Raw genomic sequence first — 26,828 nt, forward strand, 5'->3', positions numbered from 1 at the left:
CCCCTCCCCACTTTATATTTATTGAGCCAGTTTGAGTGGGTTTTCCTGTCACTTATGGCCAAGTGATCATCCTGCAGCTTTGAGATTTACTTGTTTAAAATCTTTGTCTGGGAGATGTAACTTCTCTGTGTTTTTAACATTTATTGAGTGTCACGTCTACCCTAGGTCCAGCTATAAGACAATGTTGGAGTTGCAGCTCACTCGACAGGAGTAAGATTGGATCAGTGAATGGTCAGTGATGGGATCTTGCAGACAAAGGGGAACTCCCGGCTACAGGCGTTATCATTCCACGACCTCAGAGCTGCGGTGGAAAGAAAGCAAAAAATCTGGGTGAAGGTCTACCCACCGCAATAAAAGTAACCCCGCCACCCCACTGGGGTAAAAGCCTTCTCCAGTAGGCCTTGTCCATACTGGCAATTATATCTTGCTGTTGCTTGACAGAGTTGCTGTCCAGCCTTATTGTCTCATAAAGTTAGTCTTGGCTTGCCACCATGGATAGCAGGCTCCAGGCAGGCTCCCAGAATGATAAGTCACTGCTTCATAGCACCCTCTCCAGTTAGAAAAAGACAAATAAGCAAAGAGGGAATAACAGTTCAATGCTTGGGTCTGGAATTCTGTAGAGCCAGTTCTGTAGTTCCCAAATCTGCTACTGGCTTATTGTGTGACCTTGAACAAGTCTCTTAACCTTTCTGAGCCTCAGTTTCCTCATCTGCAAAATGAATATTTTACAGATAAACTAATAGTTTTTACTTCTTACGGTTGGTGTGAGGACTGACAGTGTTGTTAATGATGATGATGATGGTGACTGCTAATACCAAATGCTAACCATGGTAGCCACTTTTTGTACATGATCTTTATCCCTCTCATCGACTCTGTGAGTTAAGTATCATCAGCCCATTTTGCAGATGAAAAATCTGAGGCACCAAGAGGTTAAGACATTTCTCAGGGCTGCACAATTATTAAGGGGTGGAGCTGGGATTCAGACAAGGGCAGTCAACTCTAGAGTCCTTGTTCTTGTCATTATACTATACCAACTGTACTTGCTTTAGTCCTCGTAACAGCCTTGCAGGTAGGAACGATTAAGTCTACTTTGCAGAAGAGGAAACAGAATTTCAGAGCAGATAAGTAATTCCTCCACAAGGACACAGCTAGGAAGCAACAGGGCCAAGATTTGAACTTAGGTCTGTGGTCTTTTTACTACATACGCCTCGATGCCTCCTCAGGAGTGGCCATGTTCTAATATTCGGGAGCCTGAACCTGGGTTGGGGTTTGCATTTTGGTACGTGAGGGAGCTGACCTAGAAGCACCGCCCACTGGCTAGTCTCTCTACAAGTTTTTTTCCCCCCACATTCCTACCTTTAATGGCTTTTCATAAAATCATATTCCACACAACAACGACCCGTTGTTGTGTGCCATCAAGTTGATTCTGAATCTAAGGAAGTCTACATGACAGAGTAGAACTGACCTATAGGGTTTCCTAGGCTGTAATCTTTATGGGAGGTAGGTCACCAGGTCTTTTCTCCCGTGGACCCACTAGGTGGGTCTGAACTGCCAACATTTCGGTTAGCATCCAAGTGCTTAATCATTGCACCACCAGGACTCCTTACATCAACAACCTAGCATTAAATATTACTCAAGGCACCCACCGTGGAGAATAGCCAGCCCCTAGTACCAGCGCGGTGGTGAAAAGCTCAGCTTCTAACCAAAAGGTCAGCAGTTCAAATCCACTAGTTGCTCTTTGGAAACCCTAAGGCAGTTCTACTTTGTCCTATAGGGTCACTATAAGTTAGAATCAACTGGATGGCAATGAGTTTGGGTTTTTTTTGGGGGGGGGGTTTAGTGCCACCCCAATAACCTCTGGCCACTCTCCAAGGTGCTGAACAGCTCACCAGTGGCTGGGGAATCCGTAGTGCCTCCCCAGCACCACTGCAAAGGCCCCGGCCTCTGGGGCACCTACCGCTGGTGGGCCGGTACCAGATCTGTACGCAATCCTCTTCCTGTGGGTCTGCATGGACACCGTCATCCGGCTGGCTCCCATCCCAGTAGTTGTAGTCATAGGATGAACCATCGGTCCATTCAAACTGCCCTTCCTGGGGGTTCCACCCAGAGGTAAGGAAGCAAGCCAAGGAGAGGAAGATCAGGCATTTGAGCCAGCCCCAGCTCGGAGATAACAACCTCTCATACTACTTTTGTTACCATCACTATTGCTGTTGTTGCTAGGCGCCATTGAATTCAACTCATAGCAACCCCATGTGACAGAGTAGAACTGTCCCATAGGGTTTTCTAGGCTGTGATCTTCACAGGAGCAGATCGCCAGGTCTTTCACCCACAGAGCAGCTGGGTGGGTTCGAACCGCCAACGTTTCTGTTAGCAGCCAAGTGCTTAACCATGCCATCACTATTACCAAAAAAAAAAAAAAAAAAAAACCCACTGCTTCTGAATCAATTCTGACTCATAGCAACCCTATAGGACAGGGTAGAGCTGCCCCATAGGGTTTCCAAGGGGTGGCTGGTGGATTTGAACTGCCAAGCTTTTCGTTAGCAGCCGAGCTCTTAACCACTGAGCCACCAGGTCTCCCTCCATTATTACTAGTTGCCATTTATTGAGGGCTTATTATGTAGCATGCCAGGTGCTTTATTCATTTATCCTCACCATCCTGCAAATCAGGCATTATCATCCCTATTTTACAGATGAGAAAACTGAGACACAAATTGATCTACCTAAAGCCATACAGCTAATAAAGCATTAGTGCTGGGATTTGAACCCAGGTCTCCCGGCTCCAGTACCGAATACCCTAACTACTACACTTCACTGGTGGACGGAAGCTACACTTCATGATTTTTCTTTTGTTCAAATAGTCTGGATTTCTCTTGCTTGCTGTGAAATTACTTTGTCCAATTCTAAGAGAAGTCCTATTGGGAATTTGATTGGTGTAACAATAAAATGTGCAAATTAACTGTGGGAAGAACTACATCTTTACAATGCCCGTGAACAAGTTCCATTTCTCCACTTACTCAAATTTTTGGAAAAGTGTCCCTCAAAGCACTGATGGTGACAGAAGTCATGCATGGGATGGGCATAGCATGGGACTACTGAGAGAGAGACTAGAGCTTGAGATCCCAGCTCCACCTACTTCCAAGCTCTGCAACCTGGACGAGATACTTAACCTCTCTGAGCTTCTGTTTCCACACTCATACAATGGAGCTGACCTCTCCCTCAGAGACTTGTTGTGAGGGTTGGCTGAGTTAAAGAATGCAAAAGGTCTAGCACTGTAGTGTCAGTTATTATTATTGTTACTAGGTCTGGTAATATCAGTTCCCTAAAGTTTTGGAGCCCTGGTGATGCAGTGGTTAAGGGTAAGTCTGCTAACCAAAAGGCCAGGAGTTCAAATCTACCAGCTGCTCCTTGGAAACCCTATGGAGCAGTTCTACTCTGTCTTATAAGGTTGCTATGAGTCAGAATCGACAATGGCAACGAGTTTGGGCTTGGTCTTTTAAAACTTTCATTAAATGTATTCATAATCCAATTTTTTAAAGTTGCTGTTATGAATGAAAATTTTATTTTTTTCTTAATTACAATTTCCATGTGGGATTTTTTTGCCAGATGAATTCTATTAATTTTTAAAAATATCTGTACTGAGCCTGGCTACTGCTGTTACTTCTGCTAATATAGCAGCAAATTCTATCATCCTAGGTGAGTTCTGGAGCCCTGGTGGCGCAGTAGTTAAGAGCTCAGCTGCTAACCAAAAAGTTGGCAGTTCAAATCCACCAGCTGCTCCTTGGAAACCCTACAGGGCAGTTCTACTCTGTCCTATATAGGTTCCGGGAGAAAGATGTGGCAGTCTGCTTTTGTAAAGGTTATAGCCTTGGAAACCGTATCGGGCAGTTCTACTCTGTCCTATAGGGTCACTATGAGTTGGAATTTGACTCAATGGCAACTTTTTTTTTTTTTTTTTTTAGTGAGCTCTTATTTGTGTGCCAAGAAGGACGCTAAGCCCTTTACATAATTAGGTCATGTAATTTTTACAGCAAGGAACTATTATAATCATCCCCATTTTACATATGAGGAAACCGAGAGAGAAAAAAATTGCCCCAAATTATCCCCAGTAAGTGACAGGACAGGCATTGGAAAGAGAATTCTGTTCTCTAAGTGCTCCGAGGCAGCTAGAAGCAGGCATGTAAAATAGAGACTTGGTATACAGCTTACCCAGGGAAAGGTTGAGGAGAAAACCTCCAGGTGGAGTTTGCTATGAGGTTGCCAGGTATGAGATCTAGCCCAAGCCACCCTCTGTAGCCTATTATCCACCATTATTCCACCCACCCCCATCCCACTCCATATCCCAGCCACAATGGTCTTCTTTAACTCCCTTGAATGTGTCAGGCTCTCTCTCAGCCTTTGCCCATGCTGTTCCCTCCACCTAGAATGTTATTCCTCTGGCTGCTTCAGTTTATCCATTAGACACTAGCTGAAATGTCTCTGACCTGGGGAGACTGTGCACTGCTCAGATCTCCTTCAGGAGGACCAGCTGTGGGGAGCACAGCTGATTGACAGCCCTTTTGGGTCCACCACTGTGTTCATGGTGAGACCACGCTTCCTCCAGTAGTGACAGAGGAGGTCAGGGGTACTACTGCTGGTCCGTTCTTCCCAGTAGGGGATTCCTGCAATGGGCAAGCTGTGCTTGGGGACTACCCAGTGGTCTAGCCAAGACTTACTCAGAATTTTGCTGTGATCTGAGGCTCCTCCCACCCAACCTTTTCTTCCCCTTCTCCTTTCACAAATCTCAGGCCCGCATCTTGGTCTGAGGGCTCTCCCTGCCTACTTCTGTCCCCTTCACAAACGTTTCCCCTCAAAAATCTCTTGAACAATCAATCCTGTCCTGGTGTGTATTTTGTACACTACACCTTCGGAGACCTTCCCAGGCCCCTAGACATCTCTACACCATATATTCCTACCATACCCTCTTGCATCACATTAAAATTTTTCTACCTGTGCCATCCTAGTGTCTGCTTCCTCTATCTGCTGGGTGCATAGCAGAGACGGGCACATAGGTTCTATGGGTAAGGTTGGTTAAGTCCAAATGAGACCTTGGGCAGAGCTCCCAGGGGGGCCTGATGGCCAGTGCTTCCTCACCTGTCGATGATCATGAAGCCCTGTCCAGACGTCAGCTGGGATCCCAGGAACACAGCTGTTCACGAGGTCATACACGAAGACATTTTCCTCCCAGCTGTGGATGTAAGAAACATGGCTGCATGTTACTCATTGCCTCTTTTCACAGCATGTTGTTGTTGTTCTTTGGTACCATCGAGTCGATTCTGACTCATAGTGACCCATGTAACTGAGTCGAACTGCTCCATGAGATTTTCTTGACTGTAATCTTTACAGAAGCATATCGCCAGGTCTTTTGCTCATGGAGCTGCTGGGCAGGTAAGATACATCAACCTTTTGGTTAGCAGCTGAGTGCCCAACCATTGTGCCACTAGGGCTCTTTCATAGGACAAAAACAAACAAACAAACCATTGCTGTCAAGTTGATTCTAGCTTATAGCAACCCTATAGAACAGAGTAGAACCGCCCCATAGGGTTTCCAAGGAACAACTGGTGGATTCAAACTTCTGGTCTTTTGGTGAGAAGCGACCAGGGCTACTTTCATGGGATAAAAAAAGATGGGATAGAGTTGAAAATTAAAAGCAATCCTTGTTAACCTTCCTGAAGCAAAGTAGATAGAGGATATGATCCAATTCTGCTTTCTTCTTCTTTTGTTAATTAGAAAGTCTCTCATATGTGGCTGTTCTCCTATGGACAACTCTGAATTTGATCCATTCCAGCTCAAAGTAGGACTCAGCACGGCTATTCACCCTTAAAAACGTAAATCCATCTCCGAAACACTAGTAAACAAGGTGTCTTTTACTGAAGGTATCATCAAGAGACAAAGGAAGAGTTTTACATTGCATTGCACACATCCAATAACTTAATGAAAATTTCCACTAGACATTTTTCTTCTCCTTCAAAAGCCCTCCTTACACTACCAATGCTTACATGTCCTCCTTTCTTCTAATCTTTTCTCCCACACCATCTCCAGAATCTTTTGTTTTCCTGGGAAATTCAACTCTAGGCTTGAACTTGCATTGCTCACTCAGTAAAACATGCCCCACTTGGCCAATCCAAATCCCTGTAGTTAACAGCCCAGCCTCCCGTAGTGATATCTCCTTGAGGGATCCTAACCCTCTCTTTCAAAGAGATTATTAAATAATTCACCCACTGAAAAGAAATCATGGAGGACCAACAAAGCAAAGAATAAAGTTGGATGGATGGATGGATGGATGGATGGATGGATGGATGGATGGATGGATGGATGGATGGATGGATGGATGGATGGATGGATGGATGGATGGATGGATGGATGGGTGTGTGGGTGGATAGAGAGGTATAGACATAGATTGAGAGGTATAGATACAGACAGACACATGGAGATTTTCTCCATGTCATTAAACTGCCTCTTGGGCACAGATTTTAAGCCAGGTACTGTATTGAGTGTTTTAGATGCATGAACTCATTTCATCCAAGCAGACAATGGAGAAGGCACTGTCGCTTGCATGCCTAACAACCATTCCTAATTACTTTGTTGCCTACGATGGAATCTAGAAAAGCCAGGCTTTACATTCCCAGTCTCCTTTGCAGCTAATGCTGGCCATATAATCCAATTTGGCCAATTGGATATAAGTTTGTAGAGAGCATCTTGGAATATTATCCTCCATGGTAAAAGGAAGAAGGTGGTCCTACCTTGCTGGGTAAGTGCCTCTCTCATGCATAGCTCTGCTCTCCTATATCAACTACTGAACATGTATTTTTTTTCTTCTTCTTTTTTAATTGTACTTTAGATGAAGGTTTACAGGAGAAACTAGCTTCTCACTAAACAGTTAGTACACATATTGTTGTATGACATTTGTTAACAATCCCCCCGACATGTCAACACTCTTTCTTCTCAATCCTGGGTTCCCTATTACCAGCTTTCCTGTTGCCTCCTGCCTTCCAGTTGCTGTCCCACAGCTGCTGCGCCCCTTTAGTCTTGTTTTGTTTCATGGGCCTGTTCAATCTTTGGCTGAAGGGTGAACCTCAGGAGTGACCTCATTACTGAGCTGAAAGGGTGTCTGGAGGCCATACTCTCAGGGTTTCTTCAGTCTCTGTCAGGCCACCAAGTCTGGTCTTTCTTTTTGTGTTAGAATTTTGTTCTACATTTTTCTCCAGCTCTGTCTGGCACCCTCTGTTGTGATCCCTGTCAGAGCAGTCAGTGGTGGTAGCCGGGCACCATCTAGTTGTACTGGACTCAGTCTGGTGGAGACTGTGGTAGATGCAGTCTGAACATGCATCTTAAACAGGCATCTGGTAGAGTGCCTGATCAGACGTTTTGGCACCATTGCCATCTTTGTTCAACAACACCTACTTGGGCAACTATTTGAATATTTTATTGCATTTCCCCCATATTTGATCAAAATAACTGGAAAATGGAGAAACCCAAGATGATGCTACAAGTAATAAGAAGCACAGATCAAATGAACTTAATTCGATTCAACTGCCAACTGAAGCAAAGGTGGACATTTTCAGGTAGCTGAAATGTGAGAATCTGAAGCCTTAATCAGATGCCCTGTAGACATAAGCTGACTGTGTATTTAATTATGGAGGGAGAGAACAAAATGAAAAAGCGTGAAGAAAATGCCAGAGATAGAGAATTAGATTGCTTCTCAAAGACAAGATGTGTAATATTGTTTTGCTGTATGGGACCTGAACCCCATTTGTAACAAGTGAACGTATAGTTCAAATTCAACTTTTCTGTTAGTTTTCAGGAAAGTATTGTGTGCTAAAGTGGGGGAACTACCTGTATGGCTACCACTAACAAGAGGAAAAAGGGGGCTTAAAATAGAAAATAAAGTGTGTGAGAATGTTAGTATGAGCACTTGAGGGATGCCAGGAGTTGAGAGGAAGGAAGTAAAGTTGTGGCAGAAACAACAGGCAGTGGACTAGGGATTGCTGGAAAATCCTTGAATTTCCTTGGAATCATTTCTAGTGCTCAGTTAACCAAGGTTTAGCTTACAATCACCATCACGCGGGCCAAGCTATCCTCCCTGTGGTCTGGCTGAAGGGAAATTTTCATTTGGAATCCCTTTGATACTCCCTCTTTATTACTCTCAGGGCTTTGAACCAGTTCATTCAGGTTCTACCCCCTGCTGATAATTTGCATATTACATATATACACATAAGAATCACCTGGGGATCTTGTTAAAATGTAGATTCTGATTCAGTATATCTAGGGTGGAAAGACAATTTCTCAGCAGGGGGTAAAACCAGACTGAACCAGTTCAAACTCCTGATTATACTAAGTTCTCTTTTCCTCTCCAGCTTGGGAATCTTTTGAGCACTGATTTATTCATTTATATCATTTCCACTTATTTCATCTTTATACATGCTAATCCTGTGTTGTGCTCAGCTCTGTATCACAGAGGGTACATTTGACTGCCAAAGACTGCATTGCCCGGGCTTCCATGTCAGCTGACTTCCAACCAATGGGAGGCACGAATGAGCGATTGGAGGGAGGAAGAGAGAAGCCAGGGTATTTCTTCTCCTCTCTGCCTTGGGAGTCTCTCACAGGGGCTGCCGCTCCTCAGTGGCTCCAGGGCACACAGAAGCTTAGGGTGGCAGTGGTTTCCTGCTATTGCTAATCTTTAGGTTGCCCATTTTCTCTTTAAATTCTCAGCTCACCTTATTGTATGATATTCTGTCTTAAATATTTGTTGTGGTTCCTCCTTTCCTGGCTGGATCCTGACTGGCTCAACGTATTTTTCAGCATTCAACGTATCTGTTAAACGATATTTTGGTAGATTCAGTCTTCTTTAGAAACCAAGATAGAGGATTTCTTTTCTATTCTTAAAACTCAGTGGCTTTAAAACATACAGAACCAAATCTCTTTCTAACTTGAAGTCGCTGAGATTCTTGAAGAAGAGAAGCAAGACTGTGAATTTGTAGTTTGCGTGCCAAGGGACCCATCAGACCTCACTTCAAGGAACTCACAAATCAGTAGGGAAGTCAGGTGTGAATACAAGTAATTAAATTGTGATGAAAGAAGTGTTCTAGGAGAGTGGGTAATGGGCGTAATTAGGGTGCCAGGGAGTCAGGGTGATATCAGTGAGCAGATACTATCAGAGCTGAGTCTTGAAGGTTGAGGAGGTATCTACCTGGAGGAGAAGATAGGAACAGGCATTTTCAGCAGAGGGAACATGTCATGGATTGAATTATGTCCCCCTCAAAATGTGTGTATCAACCTGATTAGGCCATGATTCCCAGTATTGTGTGGTTGTTCTCCATTTTGTGATTGTAATTTTATGTTGAGAGGATTAGGGTGGGATTGTAATACCACCCTTACTCAGGTCACCTCCCTGATCCAAGGTAAAGAGAGCTTCCCTGGGGTATGGCCTGAACTAACTTTTCTCTCTCAAGATATAAAAGAAAAGGGAAGCAAGCAGAGAGTTGGGGACCTCATACCACCAAGAAAGCAGTGCTGGGAGCAGAGCACGTCCTTTGGACTTGGGGTTCCTGCACAGAGCAGCTCCTAGTCTGGGGAAGATTGATGAGAAGGCCAACAGAGACAGAAAGGCTTCCCCTGGAGCTGACACTCTGAATTTGGACTTTAAGCCTATTTTACCATGAAGAAATAAATTTCTCTTTGTTAAAGCCATCCACTTGTGGTATTTCTGCTATAGCAGCACTAGATGACCAAGAAAGAACAGAATGTGCAAAAATATACAGGAGTAAAGGGGATGAACTGGAGAACTTCGAGGTGGTCAGTCCGGCTGGGGCATAGGAGACACAGAGGAATGTAAAGGAGGCCTTGGAAGATGAGGTATGGCATCAGACTGCTCAGGTTCAAAACCCACCTTCACCACTTAATGGCTGTGTAACTTTCAGCAAGTTAGTTACTTCTCAGACCCTCAGGCTCCTCATCTGTAAAATGGGGCTACACACCTAATATGGTTTGAATGCGATGATGTACCTGGAACACTTAGCAAATAAGTGTCACTTACTATTCCTTGTGTTCCCTGTATTCTTGATGACTAAGGTGCATCAGAAAACCCTGGTGGCATAGTGGTTAAGTGCTGCAGCTACTAACCAAGAGATCGGCAGTTCAAATCCACCAGGCACTCCTTGGAAACTCTGTAGGGCAGTTCTACTGTGTCCTATAGGGTCGCTATGAGTCGGAATCAACTCGATGGCAGTGAGTTTGGTTAAGGTGCATCTGACTCTAGCCATGCTCTTTTCAATCACCTTGTATGCATGCAAAAGCTAGATAATGAAAAAAGAAGACAGAAGAATTGATGCATTTGAACTGCGGTATTGGAGAAGAATATTGAATCTATTGTGGACAGCAAGAAAAATGAACAAATTAGTCTTAGAGGAATACAACCGGATTGCTCCTTAGAAGCAAGGATGGTGAAACTTCATCTTGCTTACTTTGGACATGCCATTAGGAAAGACCAATGTCTTTCCGAGAGAGGACAGCATGTTTGGTAAAGTAGAGGGTCAGGAAAATGAGGAAAACCCTCAATGAGATGGACTGACACAATAGTCTTAACAAGTGGCTCAAACATATCAAAAGATCATGGAGATGGCATAGGACCAGGCAACATTCCGTTATGTTATGCATAAGGTCACTATGAGTTGGAGATGACTTCATGGTAACTAACAACCAAAAAAAAAAAAGAAGAAAACAAAACAAAACCCATTGCCACTGAGTGGATTCTGACTCATAGCAACCCTCCAGAACAGAGCAGAACTGCCCCTTAGGGTTGCCAAGGAGTGGCTGGTAGATTCAAACTGGTGACCTGTTGTTTAGCAGCCAAGCTCTTAACAACAACAACAACCTAATATGGTTTGAGGGAGCCTGATTGTAATAAGGAAATCCTGATGGTGTTGTGGTTAAGAGCTACAGCTGTTCACCAAAAGGTTGGAAGTTCGAATCTACCAGGTGCTTCTTGGAAACTCTATGGGGCAGCTCTACTGTGTCCTAGAGTGTTGCTAAGAGTCCGAATCGACTCGACGGCAGGGGGTGGGTTTGAATGTGATGATGTACCTGAAACATCTAGCGAATAAGTATCACTTACTATTCCTTGTATTTCTTTATTACATTCCTTATATTCATGCATATATATACATGTGATACAGAGTCTACTGACATTTAAAAAGACGGATTCTCTAGCATGCTATTTGCTATCCTTGCTAAACACTTTGCCTTCTACTGCCAAAGTCAGTTTCAAAGAGAAATTGGGCTGGATACAAATTAGCTTCAATTATCAAAGAGAGACACTTTTCTCTACTTCCCTTCCCCAAGGTATTGCTTGGTGTTGGGCTACAGAGGACCAAGGAGCCCACTCACCTGTGGATGGAGGCCAGCTTGGCAGACTTCCTGCCGATGGAGAACTCAGAGCAGTACAGGTCTGCCTCACCCCAGGTCTTATTGAGAGGGAAGAATCTGTAGCAGTGGTCTCTGAATTCCACCCAGAAAAGGGGGCACAGGGATGCCTGGGGCAGCTCCAACACGGCTGGGGGCAGAGAGAAAACAGACTGGGAGGGAGACTGGCATAGCTGATCTTGTTTCCACAGCTTATTATGTGTTTCCAAGAATTAAAGTAAAACATGTCCCATTGTGATTAATCCAATTCTACACTCGAAGTCCACAAAATGCATGCATCTCTAAAATTTAAAAATTTTTTTTTTTTTTATGAAGAGTAATACATGCTCATTAGAGGACATTTGGGAAATGTTAACACTCTGGTATATTTTCTCTCAATCTTGTACTCAGTGACTTTTTAAAAAATGCAGTTGTGATCATGGTGTACTAGACACGCTTGTCAGCATTCCGATTTCTAAAAATTCATGTTAGCCTGTAAGCAGTTCCCCACGTGATATACATCTTTTGCAAACATCATTTAAATAGTTCTGGAATACTCCACCGAGTGGACATACTAGAATTTATATAATCATTTCGCTATTTTGGGATAATTAGATTGTTCCCTTAAAAAAAAAAATTACAAACAATGCTGAGATGAACAGCTCTGTGTATAAAGCTTTTTCGGCATTTCCAATGATTTTCTGAAGAGAGATTTTTAAGGCTGCTATATAATTTGCTAAGTTACCTCCTGAAAGTAATTTATACTCCCACAGTACTGCCTGAGAGTGTGCCTCTCACTGTGCCCCCGCCAGAGCTGAGTGTTGTCACTGCCTAGGGACCTTGAAGTCCTCTTAGGAGAGGTTTTTGAAATCATAGCTCAAGATGGCTGACTGGGAAAGGCAGGTGTGCTGAGAATATTTCTCCTACTAGGTTGGGTGGCTCTTCCACAAGGGCAGGCAGTGGGCTGTGGTGAAATTTGTTAAACTAGGGTCAGTAAGCCTGGGTCCTAGCCCAGCTCTGCTCCTCACCCGCTGGTGTCTCGGGCCCAGCCTTTCCTTTTCCCTGTCAAACTACTGATCTCTGGGGTCCATTTTGCCATCACTTGAAAAAACCAAAAACCAAAGCCATTGTCGTCGAGTGGATTCCAACTCACAGTCACCCTATAAGACAGAGTAGAACTGCCCCATAGGGTTTCCAAGGCTGTAAATCTTTATGGAAACAGACGGCCACATCTTTCTCCTGAGGAGCAGCTGGGGGTTCAAACCGCCAACCTTTCCGTTAGCGGCCAAGCACTGTAACAACTGCGCCACCAGGGCTCTTTTGCCACCACCCAGTGGTTTGGAATCTTTGCTTTTCAAGCCGCTATAGTGGCTGGCTGAGCTCATGGAATAACAAAGCAATGTACAAAATACATTGAACTTAGGATGTGCCAAGCAGGTATAGGTAGTCCCCGATCGATGACGCATTCGAGTTACCACGAACTGCACTTACCACTGTTTGTTTTTTAACAATTTGTGTATTTTTTATGTATGTATTAAAATATATCTGTAAGTTTCTATGTAACTGGAAACCCTGGTGACATAGTGGTTAAGAACTATGGCTGCTAACCAAAAGGTCAGCAGCTGGAATCCACCAGGCGCTCTTTGGAAGCCCTTTGGGGCAGTTCTATTCTGTCCTATTGGGCCGTTATGAGTCAGACTCAACCCGACAGCAATGGGTTTGGTTTTATAGGTAACGTTTCCAACCCTCAAATATAAATAAAGATCAGAGTTATAAAGATACAGACAAAAAAAAAAAAGGCAATAATAATGAAAACTAAAAAAAAAAAAAAGGCATCCGACTTACGTGAGAACAGAGTTATTATGGAATCATTGGAACAGAACCCCATGGTAAGATGGGAACTACATGTATAGGGAAAATGAGGCTTAGATAGGTTAAATGACTTGCTGGCAAGTGGCAGAGTAGGGATTTGAACTCAGGCCTCCTGACTCCAAAGACTTCATCAGGGGAAATCAACAGGGCTGAGAATGGTTAATGATATTTATGGCAACTACTTCATAGAGTTGCTGGGCCAATTAATTGAACCAAATAAATTAGTTGAGTGCTTGGCATATATCGATTGTTCCATAATAGTATGATTACTGTGATTAGCTCAGAGTTTCATAACCAGGATTGATGGGCTCCAGGGGTCCCTCAAATTAAATGCAAAACCAAAAATGTGTGTGTGCGCGTGAACTTTTCTGGGGAAAGAAGGACGGTTGCTTTAACCTCAGCATAGGTTCTGGGAGTTTTTGCTTAGGAGACTTTGAGTTTATGTTAATAGTGGTGGAATAATTTGGAAAGGAGGGTAGTTGGACAACATGAAGGATGTTATCAATGTCACTGAATTATACATGTAGAAATTGTTGAATAGGCAAATGTTTTGTTATATTTTCACCAATAAATAAATAAATAAGTGAAAAAGCAGGAAAAAAAGAGAGCTGTGCTAAGCAGACAGGTTTCAGGCCAAGCTTTCCATCACTGGTCACAGCCATTTGGTTTTTCCATTTGATTAGAGTCAGCCCTTCCCCCACCTAGAGCAGCTGCAGTGATCAACCCTGGCCAATCCCAGCCTTGGGCAATACTGACAATGCATCTGCCCTTTGAACTGGGGCCAGCTGATTTAGAATTTTCTACCCCAACCCTCCTCTACATGGCAAAGAGAAAGAGCTCCGCATACTGAGTTAGGCAGACACAGTATCCTGGCCTGTCCCTGCCCCTCTCCCGGTGTGGGGTTAACTTTACCAAGGGAATTTGGTCTTTGTCCTTGGTTCCTGAGAGATAACCTCTAAAACTGTAGAATTTCCCCAGTGACTAGGCCACACCTGAGGGTTTATGCTAATGAGGTGACTCCAGTAGGGGCTGAACAGATCAGAAAGACCTTGGGGAAGGCGAGGCATGATTAAAATGAAATATGCCTAAATGATGATGCCCCGGTAAAGGCTCCACACCTGAAAGGACTGTGAGCTTCCTGGTTGGTAAAAGACATTGAGGCACGTGGGAGGGTTGTTGTTGTTATGTGCTATTGAGTTGATTCTGACTCACAGTGATCTTATAGGACAGAGTAGAACTACCGCATAGGGCTTCCTAGGCTCCTTAGAAGCGAGGATGGTGAGACTTCATCTCCTGTACTTTGAACATGTTATCAGGAGGGTCCAATCTCTGGAGAAGGACATCATGCTAGGTCAAGTTGAGGGTCAGCAAAAAAGAAGACCCTCAACGAGATGGATTGACAGAGTGGCTGTAACAATGGACTCAAACACAGCAACAATTGTGAGGATGGTGCAGGACCAGGCAACGTTTTGTTCTGTTATACACAGGGCTGCTATGAGTCCGAACAGACTCTATGGCACCTAACAATAACAACAATCTTTACAGGAGCATATTGCCACATCTTTTCTTCTCCCAGTGGGTTCCAACAGCGGACATTTTGGTTAGCAGTTGAGCACTTATCCATTGCACCACCAAGGCTCCTTGTGGGAGGGTTGTGCATCTACCCAGAAGAAGCTTCACGTTGGGAACGCTCCTGGGCCTCACCCTCTGCATCTTTTCATTTGTATCATTTTTGCTATAATAAATCTGTAGTCATAGGCATAGCACTTTCTGTGAGTTCTGTCAATAGTTCTAGTGAATTATAGAACTCAAGGGAGTAGTGGAAGCCAGCTGGTCAGATGTGAGGGAGTTCTGGGGACCCCTGAGCTTACAGGTGGTATCCTGACAGGGTAAAGGGAACCCTTGAATTTGTAGCCAGCAGGTCAGAAGTGAAGGTAATGTGGTGAGACAGAGCTCCCACAGAATTACATTAAAAATCCTGTTTTCTATGTTCTGTATCCCACTTTGGTGAGAGGTGTCTTGGGTCTTAAACACTAGCAAGCAGCCATCTAAGATGCATCGATTGGTCTCAACCCACCTGGAGCAAAGGAGAATGAAGAACACCAAAGACATATGGTCAAGATGAGCCCGAGAGACAGAAAGGGCCACTTAAACTAGAGTCTACATCATCCTGAGACAGGAAGAACTACATGGTGCCCAGCTACCACCAATTACTGCACTGACAGGCAATACAACAGAGAATCCCTGATGGAGCAGGAGAACAGTGGGTTGCAGATCTCAAATTCTCATAAAAAGACCAGATTTAATGGTCTGACTGAGACTGGAGGGACTCTGGAGGTCATATGAGGTCCTCGGACCCTTTGTGAGCCTGAGATTGGAACCATTCCCAAAGCCAACTCTCCAGACAGGGATTGGACTGGACTATAAGCTAATGATACTGATGAGGAGTGAACTTCTTGGGCCAAGTAGACACATAAGGCTATGTGGGCAACTCCTGTCTGGAGGCGAGATGAGAAGGAAGAGGGGGACAGGAGCTAGTTGAATGGACACAGGGAATACAGGGTGGAGAAGAGGAATGTGCTGTCTCATAGGAGGAGAACAGCTAGGAGTACATAGCAAGGTGTGTATAAACTTTTTGTATGGGAGACTGACTTGATCTGTAAACTTTCACTTAAGGCACAGTAAATAAATAAATAATCCTATTTTCTTTGCTTGGCTTCCTCCCTGACAGTGTTGCATTAAAAATCCTGTTTCCTTTGCTTGGCTTCCTGCCCCCCAGCTTTGCATTTAAGTCCTGCTTTTGCTTGGAGGTTATATGTAAACCCCATTGCACCTGGGTAGTATGATTAAGAATGTTGCTGACGTAACTTGTATGAACTCCCTACTTGTAAACCCCTTAAAAGTAAATTTTCTCCTTGCCCTTGGGGAGGAGACTTGGTGGGAGCCGCCCCGATGGACTCCTTTTCCTTGCACAAAGAAATAAAGGTGTCTTTCCTGTTCTCCCACCTAGGTTCCTCATTTATTAGCCAATAGGAGTCATGCCGAGCAAGAACCTGGAGTTTCTACCTGGTAACATGGGGACTCCCACACTTGCAGCTGGAGTCTGAGGTCTTGGGCGGACTTGGCAGTCTTGGGTCTGACCTCGCTCCAGGTGGTTAGGGTCAGAGAAAGAAGCGCTGCCTGTGCAGCTGGTGTTGGAACAGAAGGGGAACAGAGGAGGAGAGAATTAATAGATTGAATTGAGGAGTGGGATGATGTTCCCGGAGTTCTCTAAGCACTGATGGTGGCTTGACCCAGCCTGGTTTTCTGGATTATTTAGGGCAATGACTGCTGTCAACCAGCAGCTTCAGCATTGCCTGAAAGTTGGCTAGAAAATGCAGATTCTCGGGCCCCACCCCAGACCCACTGAACCAGAATCTGCATTTTAACAAGATTCCAAGGTGATTTGTCTGCACAACATCCTACAGTGTGCCAGACCTGAAAATGGAGCCTGTAGTCACTCACCCACTCATTCATTCACTCATTCATTCATTCATTCACTCACTCATTCATTCACTCCCTCACTGAGTAGGGCTTGGAACGGGGAAATTAATAATTAATTAAACACAGGGGGCTAGGTGGGGTGAGGAGAATGGAAGAATCCTTGCTACCTGCAGAGGCTCCAAGGCTGTTCCTGGGTCCCAAAGCCTGTGGATATTTCAAAAGGAAGTCTACATCCTGGAAAACAAGCCCCCCCCGCCCCCGCCACCCACTGCAGAGCCACTTACACCCTTCCTTTCCCACCCCCTTCTGGTTCCTTTGATTTTCTCCAACGGGCAAATGGCGGTTATGGATGCCTGGAGTGAAAGCTACCAGAAAATGGGGCTGTGACAGGTCACTGCCTCATTACTCCCCTTTCCACCTAGGCAGGCCAAGGCCTTTAATTGGGAGGACTCAGAAGGCAGAAAGGGGCTGCTTGCTTGCATTGGGATAATAATGAACCCCAAGGTGGCCTCAGGCATCCCTCTATCCCTTCCCTCTACCTCTGGGATTTTAGACACTGGAACTAGAAGGATCCCAGGACCTTTTTACCAACCTGAACCCCAAACCAGCCATTTCTAAGCTGTGTCTCTCTTGTGAAGGGGTTGCTATGGTTTTCTAGCCTGATAGTCAGGCTGTGATAATAACATAACAGCCTGAGCCAACCTTTGCTGAGCATTCAGTGTGTGTCGGGCATGGTGCTAGTGCTTCACACAGATTGATTCATTTGATTTGATCTTCACACATCCTAAGAGGTAGGTACAACTATCACTCCCCACTCCTGAGATAATGAAACCAAAGCACAGAGAGGTTGAGAAACTTGCCCCAGGTCACACAGCTGCTAAGTGGAAGAGCTAGGATCAGAAGCCAGCCTTCCTAGCTCTAGACCTAAGGTAGAAAGTCCTGCTTCATTTAAGCCTATTTCCTTTTACCCCAATCTTAATGGGCTGGTCGTTCATTCATTCATTCCTTTATTGATACAACAAGTACTATTGGGTACCTCCTGGGTAGCAGTTAGCTACCTGTTGCAGATACTGTGGTAAACCACACAGATGTGACTCCTGACCTCACAGACCTTAGTGTCTGTGGAGATAGACAGTAAGAAAAATAAGCACAGAAATGAAGATGTCATTGATAGGCAATGTGTAGACAGAAACTCAGGGGGCAGCCCTCAAATTACTTGAAACACTGGCTATGTGTTTACCCCTTTCTTCTCCCTAATTGAATTGGTTGCTGCCCAGTCTCTGTCTTCAAGGAGCTAGCTCATAGGTGACAACAGAGCTTCATGAGTCCCCTTCCTGGATGGGGAAACACAGGGTATTGCCATGGGAACACCTCAAAGTGGCATATAACCTAGACTCAGAGATTCTGGGAGGCTTCCTGGAGAAGGTGATGTCCCAGTTGAGACCTGAAGGATGAATAAGAGTCAGAGACCAACTAAGATACAACTCTTGGTCTCTACTTATCTGGAACATAAGAGAACAAAAGAAACCAAAGATTCCAAGAAGAAACTAGTCCACAGGATTAAAAGCCCACATGAACCATGGCTATCCTGAGACCAGAAAAACTAGATAGTACCTGGCTACCACTACCAACTGTTCTGCCCAGGGACACAGTAGAAGGCCCCAGATAGAATGAGAGAAAAATACAGAACAAGACTCAAATTCCCAAAAAGGCTAGACTTACTGGGCCAATCGGGACTAGTGGAGCCTCTGAGGCTATCACCCTAAGACACCTTTTGAAGTTGGAACTGAAGCCATTCCCAGAAGTCACCTTTCACCCAAATATTAGATTGGCTTATAAAATAAACAATAGCACCCATGAGTACTATGCTCCCTTAAACAACTATATGAGACCAAACAGTCAACATTTACCCTAAAGCCAAGATGAGAAGGTAAGGAAGGGCAGGGAAGCTAGATTAATGGAAACAGAACAAACAGAATAGAAATAATGAGAATGCTGACACATTGTGAAAACAGTAACCAATGTCATGGAACAATTAGTATAAACATTGTAAAATGGGAACCTAATTTGCTGAGTAAACTTTCACCTAAAACATAGTAAAATATTATTTTTTAAAAAAGAGCACGTGAGAGAAAGAGTGTTCCAAGCTGAGGGCATGGCATGAGCAAAGGTGTGGGGCAAACGGACAGAGCATTTGAGAACTGAAAATGGTTCAGCCTGGCTGGGAGTCCTAGAGTGGGAGGGGCTGAGGGAGCACAGACGTGATGGAGAAGCAGGTACACAAAGAGGCTTGTTGCTCTGGAAACCAGGAGGCCAAACTACACAGCCTTTTGCCTCAATTAGCAGCATCAAAGATCCCTAAGGTCTCCAAGCTAGGATGGGAGTCCGTCCTTGGGAGTTCTGAGCTTGTTATGAAAAGAGAACACAGGAGTGGAGTTTGGGGTTGGATTTTTTTTTTTTTTTCCTCTTTTTAAAAGAATAAATTGTCACCTTCCTACTATCTGGCTGCTTGCTCCCCTGGCCCCAATCCAGCCACCCACGAATGCACTACCCTGCTCAGATCAGCCTTGGGAGCCAATCGGGAAGCGGGGAGGGGGAGCTCTGGGGCCACATGTGCCCTGTACCAGGTCCCCGGATGCACCTCTCAGTCTCAGGAAGGAGAGGTTTCCCGGTCCACAGGATGGTAGCACTGTGAGGACTCCATCCCCTTGTCGCCCTTGATTCTTGCTGCCTCGCTGGTTCACACATCCCACTGCCAAACTGGCTCCTTCCCAGTGAGCCTGGGCTCTGGTGAGCAAAACTAGCAGCCCAGCCTCCTCTTCCTGAGCCTCATTTTCAAAGCCCTTTTTGGGGATACATGGTACCTAGGGTAGAGCACTGGACGGAGAGCAGCCCCCTGCATGATTGTATGCAAGTTTCTTATCTTGCCAATAACAGCTACCATTCCTTAGGTGCATAGTCAGTGAATCCTTGAGACCAATCTAGAATGGGTATCGGCATCATCCCCGTCTTACAGATGATGAAACTGAGGCTCAGAGAGGTTAAGTCACTTTTCCCTGCAGCGAGTTAGTTGTAGAGCCAGGAGTGAGACCCAGGTCTGATGGACTTGGGAACACCTAAACACTATAGTGCTCCTGTTGTTGTTAGGTGCCTTTGAGTAGGTTCTGACTCATAGCCACTCTATAGGACAGGGTAGAACTGCCCTGTAGGGTTTCCAAGGAGTGGCTGGTGGATTTGAACTGCCGACCTTTTGGTTAGCAGCCATAGCTCTTAACCACTACACCACTAGGGCTCCATAGTGCTCCTAGAAAACATCTTCTCTGGTTTTGCTTTTCTCATTTGTAAAATAAATATGTTAAACAGCATATTTAATGATTAATTAATTGAGCAAATATTCCAGTGTTTCCTGATTGCCTAGCTTGCGTGAGCTCTGTGCCCTTAAGTTGCTCACGACCTGGAGAGAGAAATACACACACATAACAATGAATAATCATGTATGAAGAGATATCTGGGGCAGTGGTGGTTCAGCGGTAGAATTTTTGCCTTCCATGCAGAAGACCTGAGTGTAATGCCCAGCCAGTGCGCCTCATGTGCAGCCAGCAGCCACTTGTCAGTGGAGGCTGGCACGTTGCTGTGATACTGAACAAATTTCAGTGGAGCTTCCAGACTAAGAGGGACTAGGAAGAAAGGCCCAGCAATTGATCTGCTTCCAAAAATCAGCCAGTGAATAGCCTAGGAATCATAATGGTCTAATTTGCAACTGATCATGGGGATCACGAGGGACTAGGCAGCATTTCGTTCCATTGTGCACGGGGTCGCCATGAGTTGGGGGCTGACTCAACAGTCGCTAACAACAACGGTAACAAGAAATATTCCACAAGTACGTACAGAGACCATAGACGAGGGGTTGGAGTAGGGGCCAGAGCGTCCAAGGGATACTCTAGGATCTGACTCTGTGGTCTGAACTTCCGGCCCTACTCTAGGAGGTGGGGACATCCAGTTGCCCAGGCCTTCATGCTCCAGCTAAAGAGCTTGGACTCTGGAGTCACATGGCCCCAGCTGGAAACCCAAGTCATTGTGCCTCAGTTTGGTCATCTGTAAAATGGGTATGGTAATAGTGCCTACTCTACAGGGAAGTCGGTGCCTGGCTCATAGTATGCCTTCTAGCAAGCACTGGATATTATTATTGTAGAAATATCCTGGAACCTGGAATCTGGCCAGTCACTGGAGCAGAGAGCGCAATGCCAGCTTCCTGGAGGGAAGAGGAAGAGGCTACAGAGCTTGACTAATTCCCCATCTGCCCCCTTCATGCCCTGCAGAAGCAGGCCTAGAGCTTCAAAGCATTTTGCTAGATTTCTCTTTGCTGTGGAGCACTCTTGAGCTCAACCAGGGAAAGGAAGCTTTCGATGGTTGAATAATCAAAAGAGCAAACATTTACGTAGCTCTTGCTGGGTGCCAAGTATTATTCTGAGCACTGTATACTCGTTAATCCATTTAAACAATGCAATCAAAGTCAGGTTCAGAGAAAAGGTTGGGGAAAGGGTCCTAAGCAAGCCAAATCCCTCCAAGTCTCTCAGAGGTGACTAAAGTTTTTTTTTTTTCCCCAAAGTAAAACTAGGGGTGTGGCTATGTTTCACTATTTGCATATATTTACATGTCTGGTGGCAATGAAAGACCAGGGAGGGCCCTTTCCCAAAACCTTTCATTGTTGTTAATTGCTGTCAAGTTGATCCCCACTCATGACGACCCCATGTGGTCAGAGTAGAACTGCTTCATAGGGTTTTCAAGGCTATAACCCTTCGGAAGCAGGTCACCAGGCTTGTTTTCTGAGGCACCTCTGGGTGGGTTCGAACCTCCAACCTTTTGGCTAGTAGTCAAGTGCTTAACCGTTTGTGCCATCCAGGGATACCAATGAAAGGCCCTAAGTGGGATGAATGCTGGGTGCCCTGTTCTGTCCATAAGGGCTGGGGGTATCCAGAACGGGAAGAAAAAACCAGGTCCTCTCTCAATAAGGAGGGCTTTGGGAGTGTGCACCTACTCTCATGGGGTCCAAGGACCTGCTGAGACCCTCAGTAAGCCCTCCCTTTTGTTGTTAGGTGCTGCCGAGTTGGTTCTGACTCACAGTGACCCTATGTACGACAGAACCAAACACTGCCTGGTCCTGAACCATCCTCACAATCGTTGCTATGTTTGAGCCCATTGTTGCAGCCACTGTGTCAATCCATCTTGTAAGCCTTCCCTAGTCACACATCAAGGAGCCCTGGTGGTGCATTAAGTGCTCTGCTGCTAACTGAAAAGTTGGTAGTTCGAGTCCACCAGGGAGAAAGAAGCAGCAATCTGCTTCTGTAAAGATCACAGTCTTGGAAATCCTACGGGGCAGTTCTACTCTGTCCTATAGGGTCACTATGAGTCAGAATGGATTCGATGGCAATGGGTTTGGTTTTAGTCACACATCAACACAAATGCTCACACTCACAGACATTCATACACACACCCACTTAAGCACACGCACTTACTCTTTCACACTTTCTCTTCTGGACTGAAATCATTTTCCTCCACGGGACCTGTCTGCTCAGGCATGGGCTGGACTTTCTACCTCGGATTAATGATTACCTTGCCCGGGCTCCTTTGGCCTCTGTAGGCCTCAGTTTCCAGAGCTGTACCATGGAAGCTTTGAACTAAATGAATTTGTAGGACCCTTCTTTCCCACTCCGAATTCTGAGATCTCCAAGGTTGCAGGGTTTGAAGCAATCCCAGTCCCCTTATCTGGAGAGTGGGGTGAGGCATGAGGATGAACGTCTGGAACTTTCTTTCCAGACTTTTTGTCATGATGGGAGACTGTGTCTCTTAGCCAATTCTATCAGGACAACCACTGCAGCAGCAGAAATGGTAATAGTAATAACTCTCCTTTTTCAAGCACTCACCACTGTGCTGAGCACTTCACCTGCACAGTCTCATTGAAGACCCCAAAACCCTTGGTCAGCACCATTATTATCCCCACTTTCCAGAAGTTTAAAGAGATCCCATGGGCACAAGCTAGTGAGAGAGAAAAAACTCCCAGTCGCCCTACTCTCAAGTTCAGCCTCAAAGCCCCTTTCCACTTGCTGCTGGGCAGACAGGCAAGATCTCGGAACAAACAAGGCAGCCGTCAAGTGTATTCTGCCCAGCTTTTCTCCTGCTCACCCACTGTACAGATGAGGAAACTGAGGCCCAAAAGCAGGTAGCCAAAGACTCTCAGAGTTTATAACAGAACAGGAGCCCCTTGTGGTGATCAAAATAGTATCTCTGCCATCAGGTTACTGTGAGGATTAAATGAATCCAAATATGAAAACAGCTGAGAACAGGGTCTGGTACAAGATACAGGTGTTCCAGTTCAGCCTCATAGCCCCTTCCCTTTTGCTGCTGGGAACCCTCACCACCCACCACCAGGGTTGCCAGATTTAGGAACAAAACAAAACAAAACAGGACGCCCAGTTAAATTTGAATTTCAGATAAACAATAAATACATTTTTAGCATATGCTCCAAATTTTGCATGAGACATATTTATACTAAAAAAATTACCCCTTATTTATCTGAAATATATATATATATATTAACCTTTTAAACAACGTTTGGCAAGAACCCTTCTGGGAGGGGTGGCCAGCAAGAGCTACAACCACAAGGAGATTGCAGGATCCAGGACCCTCCCCATAGAAGTGACCCCAACAGAGGGTCCCCCAGAGTCAGGATCCAGCCTCCCCATTGCAAAGAGGAGGAAAGCAAGCTTATGTGAACCCCTGTGTCCTCCAAATGAGACATTGGGTGGTCACATGCCCAAGGCTGATGGGCCCCAATCTCTGGGAAAAAAAATCTCTGGGGGTATCCCACAAAATCCGCAGGGCTGGGGGTCACAGGGCCAGGCCTCCAGGGAGGCCACCAGAGGGCTAACCACGCCCTCCGCACATCCTCAGCCTCGAGTGGTGCAGCAGTGGGGTCTGAAAGCTCCCTGGGACAGCTGTCACAAGCCAAGGGACCAGGGTGCTCAAACCCAAAGCTGTGACGAAACCATTTCCAGGCTTCCTCACGATGCCAGTGCATAGAGCACTTCCCAGCATTGTTTAAAAAATATACAACAATAAAATAATAAAATCAATAATAATGATAACTAAGACTTAGGTAGCCCTTACAGAGTGCCAGGCACTGTTCTTGGCTCTTTTCATATTTGGATTCACTTAATCCTCACAACAACCCTCTGGCAGAGATACTATTTTTATTCCCATTAAAGTAAAACTAATAATGAAACACCTTGATGGAGATTCTCATAAGGCCACGTTATTGGGCTGTCCCAGCGTTGGGGTAACTTGGAGTGGTAGGGTAATAGGGGCACCAGATGAAATGCATCCAGCCTTATATCTCTCCCTTGTATGGCAGCTCTAAGAGGTACCCATTATGATCCTCATTTTTTCAGAAAAGGCCCAGGCCCAGAGAGGTTAAGAAACCTGCCCCAGCTCACGCAGTCTGTAAGCTGCGAACTGTGCTCCATAGCATTTTCAGTGGCTGATTTTCAGAAGTAGATCACCAGGCCTTTCTTCTGAGGTGCCTCTGGGTAGATTCAAACCTCCGATCTTTGGTTAGCAACCCAGTGTGTTATGCGTTTATACCATGCAGGGACCAAACCCGCTGCCATTGAGTCAATTCCAACTCATAATGACCCTATAGGACAGAATAGAACTGCCCCATAGAGTTTCCAAGCAGCAGCTGTGGATTCGAACTGCCGAACTTTTGTTTAGCAGCCAGACTCTTAACTACTATATCTCTTGCACACTGACCTGGTCTGGCCCCTAGGGCAGTGCCTGTGCTGGGGGTTGGGGGTGAGGAGCTGTGATGAGGCTCACCCAGGTCCCCTGACATCCTTGGCTGAGCCAGGCCTGTGCTCAGGCAGCCAGGCCTCACAGACAGGACCTCAAGTCTCTGTGGGATGTCCCCTCTTCACCTGACCCGTCCCAAGACTCACCTGGGCTGATACTGACGTCCATTTGTGGAAAGGCCTGGGCAGAGAGAAGGGTCAGAGAGGCCACGGCCCACAGCCCCCACCTCTGCATCCTGAGCCCCAAGAAAACTACCTCTGAGCTTGTGAGGAGAGAGAGGCCCTTCAGCGAGAAGTTGGGTCCAAGATTGCTCTCCTGGGTGCAGACGGAGCCTGCCCAGAGCTCAGGACAGACTGGGAGGACCCTAGTCCCCTCCTCCTTCTCCTCCTCCCCTTCTTTCCATTCTCTCCTCCCTCCTCTTTGCACTGAGATGGGAACAGCTCAGAGTGACAGCCGTGAAAGCAAACAGCCACTTGGAGAGGAGACCTGGGAGAAAACTTACCTCCCACTCCCACTTCCGAGCCCCTGTGTGGCTTGAGGCATGCTGTTTGCTTCCCTGAGACTCAGTCTCCTCTTCTGTAAAATGGGATAACGGAGTTCATATCCCAGGTTGTTAGGATACCACAGGAGATAATGTATCTCAGCCCTCTCAGATTAAATACTTATAAAACCCAAACCAAACCTGTTGCCGTTCATTCTGATCCATGATGACCCTGTGTGTTACAGAGTAGATCTCAGCTTCATAGGGTTTTCTTGGCTGTAATCTTTACAGAACTAGATCGCCAGGCCTTCATTCCATGGTGCTGCTGGGTGGGTTTGAACTGCCAACCTTTTTATCAGTAGTTGATTGCAAACTATTTGCGTGGCCCAAACAAAAAAAAACAAAAAACGAAAACCCAAACCCCTTGCTGTGGAGTCAACTCTGACTGATAGCGCCACCCAGGGGCCTTTAATACTCACAGAAAGTAAAAAATATAGGTCAGTGTTGAGTGTGGGGGTTGTAAACTGGTGGCCTCCAAAGCCAACTCACTCAGGCAGATGATTTGTTTAGTCCATGCAGTGTTTAAAAAAATTTTTTTTAATTTGTTGTCGAGGTACAAGGTCAGATTTTAGATATAGATCCAGATTTCTGCCTTCAGTCAACAAGACTGAAGATCTGACAAGATCTGGCAAGACTTAGCCCTCATTTCCATGGACAACAATCACAGGGAGCTGAGAAAGGGCGCCCCCTTCAGGCAGGGCCTGTGCGCTTTCCTCTGCCACAGTCCCTGAAGGCACTTGGAAACCCCACTGTTGAAGGAAGCACAGACTCGGGCTCCCTGAGGAAGGCTCAGTGGGCCTGCCTCCTCCCCTTTCCCTTCACCGCCCAGGGTCCCCTCTAGGGTCAGAGTCGGTGGAAGGTTCTTGACACAGCGTCAGCACTCAACAGAGAGTACCACACGTTACTATAGGCGTACAGCTCTATCGCGTGGTTCGCTCAGACTTAAATGTTTCAACGTCCACTGGTGTTTCCACGAGGATCTCATCACCTGTGCAGCATTAATGTCTCTGAAATTCAGTCTTTCTCTTCCCCAGTTTGCGTCTCCTCAGGCAAGTCACTTTGCCTCTTCAAGCCTTGGTTTTCTCCTCTATAAAATGGGGGATATGAGTAATAGCTGCAGTCCCTAGGTGGTGCAAACAATTAACATGCTTAACCGCTAACTGAAAGGATGGAGGTTCAAGTCTACCCAGAGGCACCTCGCAAGAAAGGCCTGGTGATCTACTTTTGTAAAATCAGCCATTAAAAGTCCTGTGGAGCACAGTTCTCTGACACACATGAGCTCGCCATGAATCGGAGTGGACTCGATGGCAACCAGTAAAACGATAGTGTACCTCTCACAAAAATTAAATAATTTGTGTATAATACTTTGCATAGATGCTGGCAAGTAGCAGGTGTTCAATAAATGATAATGAGTTTTACTATTATTAATATTATTATTATTGATCCAGTGTAAGCCCTTTCCTGGCAGGACCCCATCCTCCCCCACCTTCCTCCCCAGAAACACTCAGCTATCTCCCCTGGACCCTGTGTGGCCGGCACTCACGGGAAGGGCTTGAACGTGTCCACTTGGCTTCCAAGTCACTCGTTTCCTCTGGAACGCCCGCTGGCATGTCTGTTTGGAGTAGCTTAACTGGTGCCCACGCGGTGT

At 45.6% G+C, this 26,828-nt stretch overlaps 1 protein-coding gene across 1 annotated transcript; it reads right to left on the minus strand.

Moving 5' to 3' along the window:
* Positions 1-221: 221 nt before the first annotated feature.
* On the minus strand, positions 222-25,040 carry CLEC19A (C-type lectin domain containing 19A). The gene is made up of 5 exons (XM_064294918.1): positions 24,786-25,040; positions 11,422-11,587; positions 5,131-5,224; positions 1,958-2,090; positions 222-301 (listed from the first exon to the last, which is right to left on the minus strand). Exons 1-5 carry the CDS (start codon positions 24,871-24,873, stop codon positions 222-224), a joined length of 561 nt encoding a protein of 186 aa, XP_064150988.1. The 5' UTR covers positions 24,874-25,040.
* Between the last annotated feature and the right edge of the window lie 1,788 nt (positions 25,041-26,828).

This window comes from Loxodonta africana, chromosome 12 (assembly GCF_030014295.1).
Source record: "Loxodonta africana isolate mLoxAfr1 chromosome 12, mLoxAfr1.hap2, whole genome shotgun sequence".
In the NCBI taxonomy this organism is placed as follows: Eukaryota; Metazoa; Chordata; class Mammalia; order Proboscidea; family Elephantidae; genus Loxodonta; species Loxodonta africana.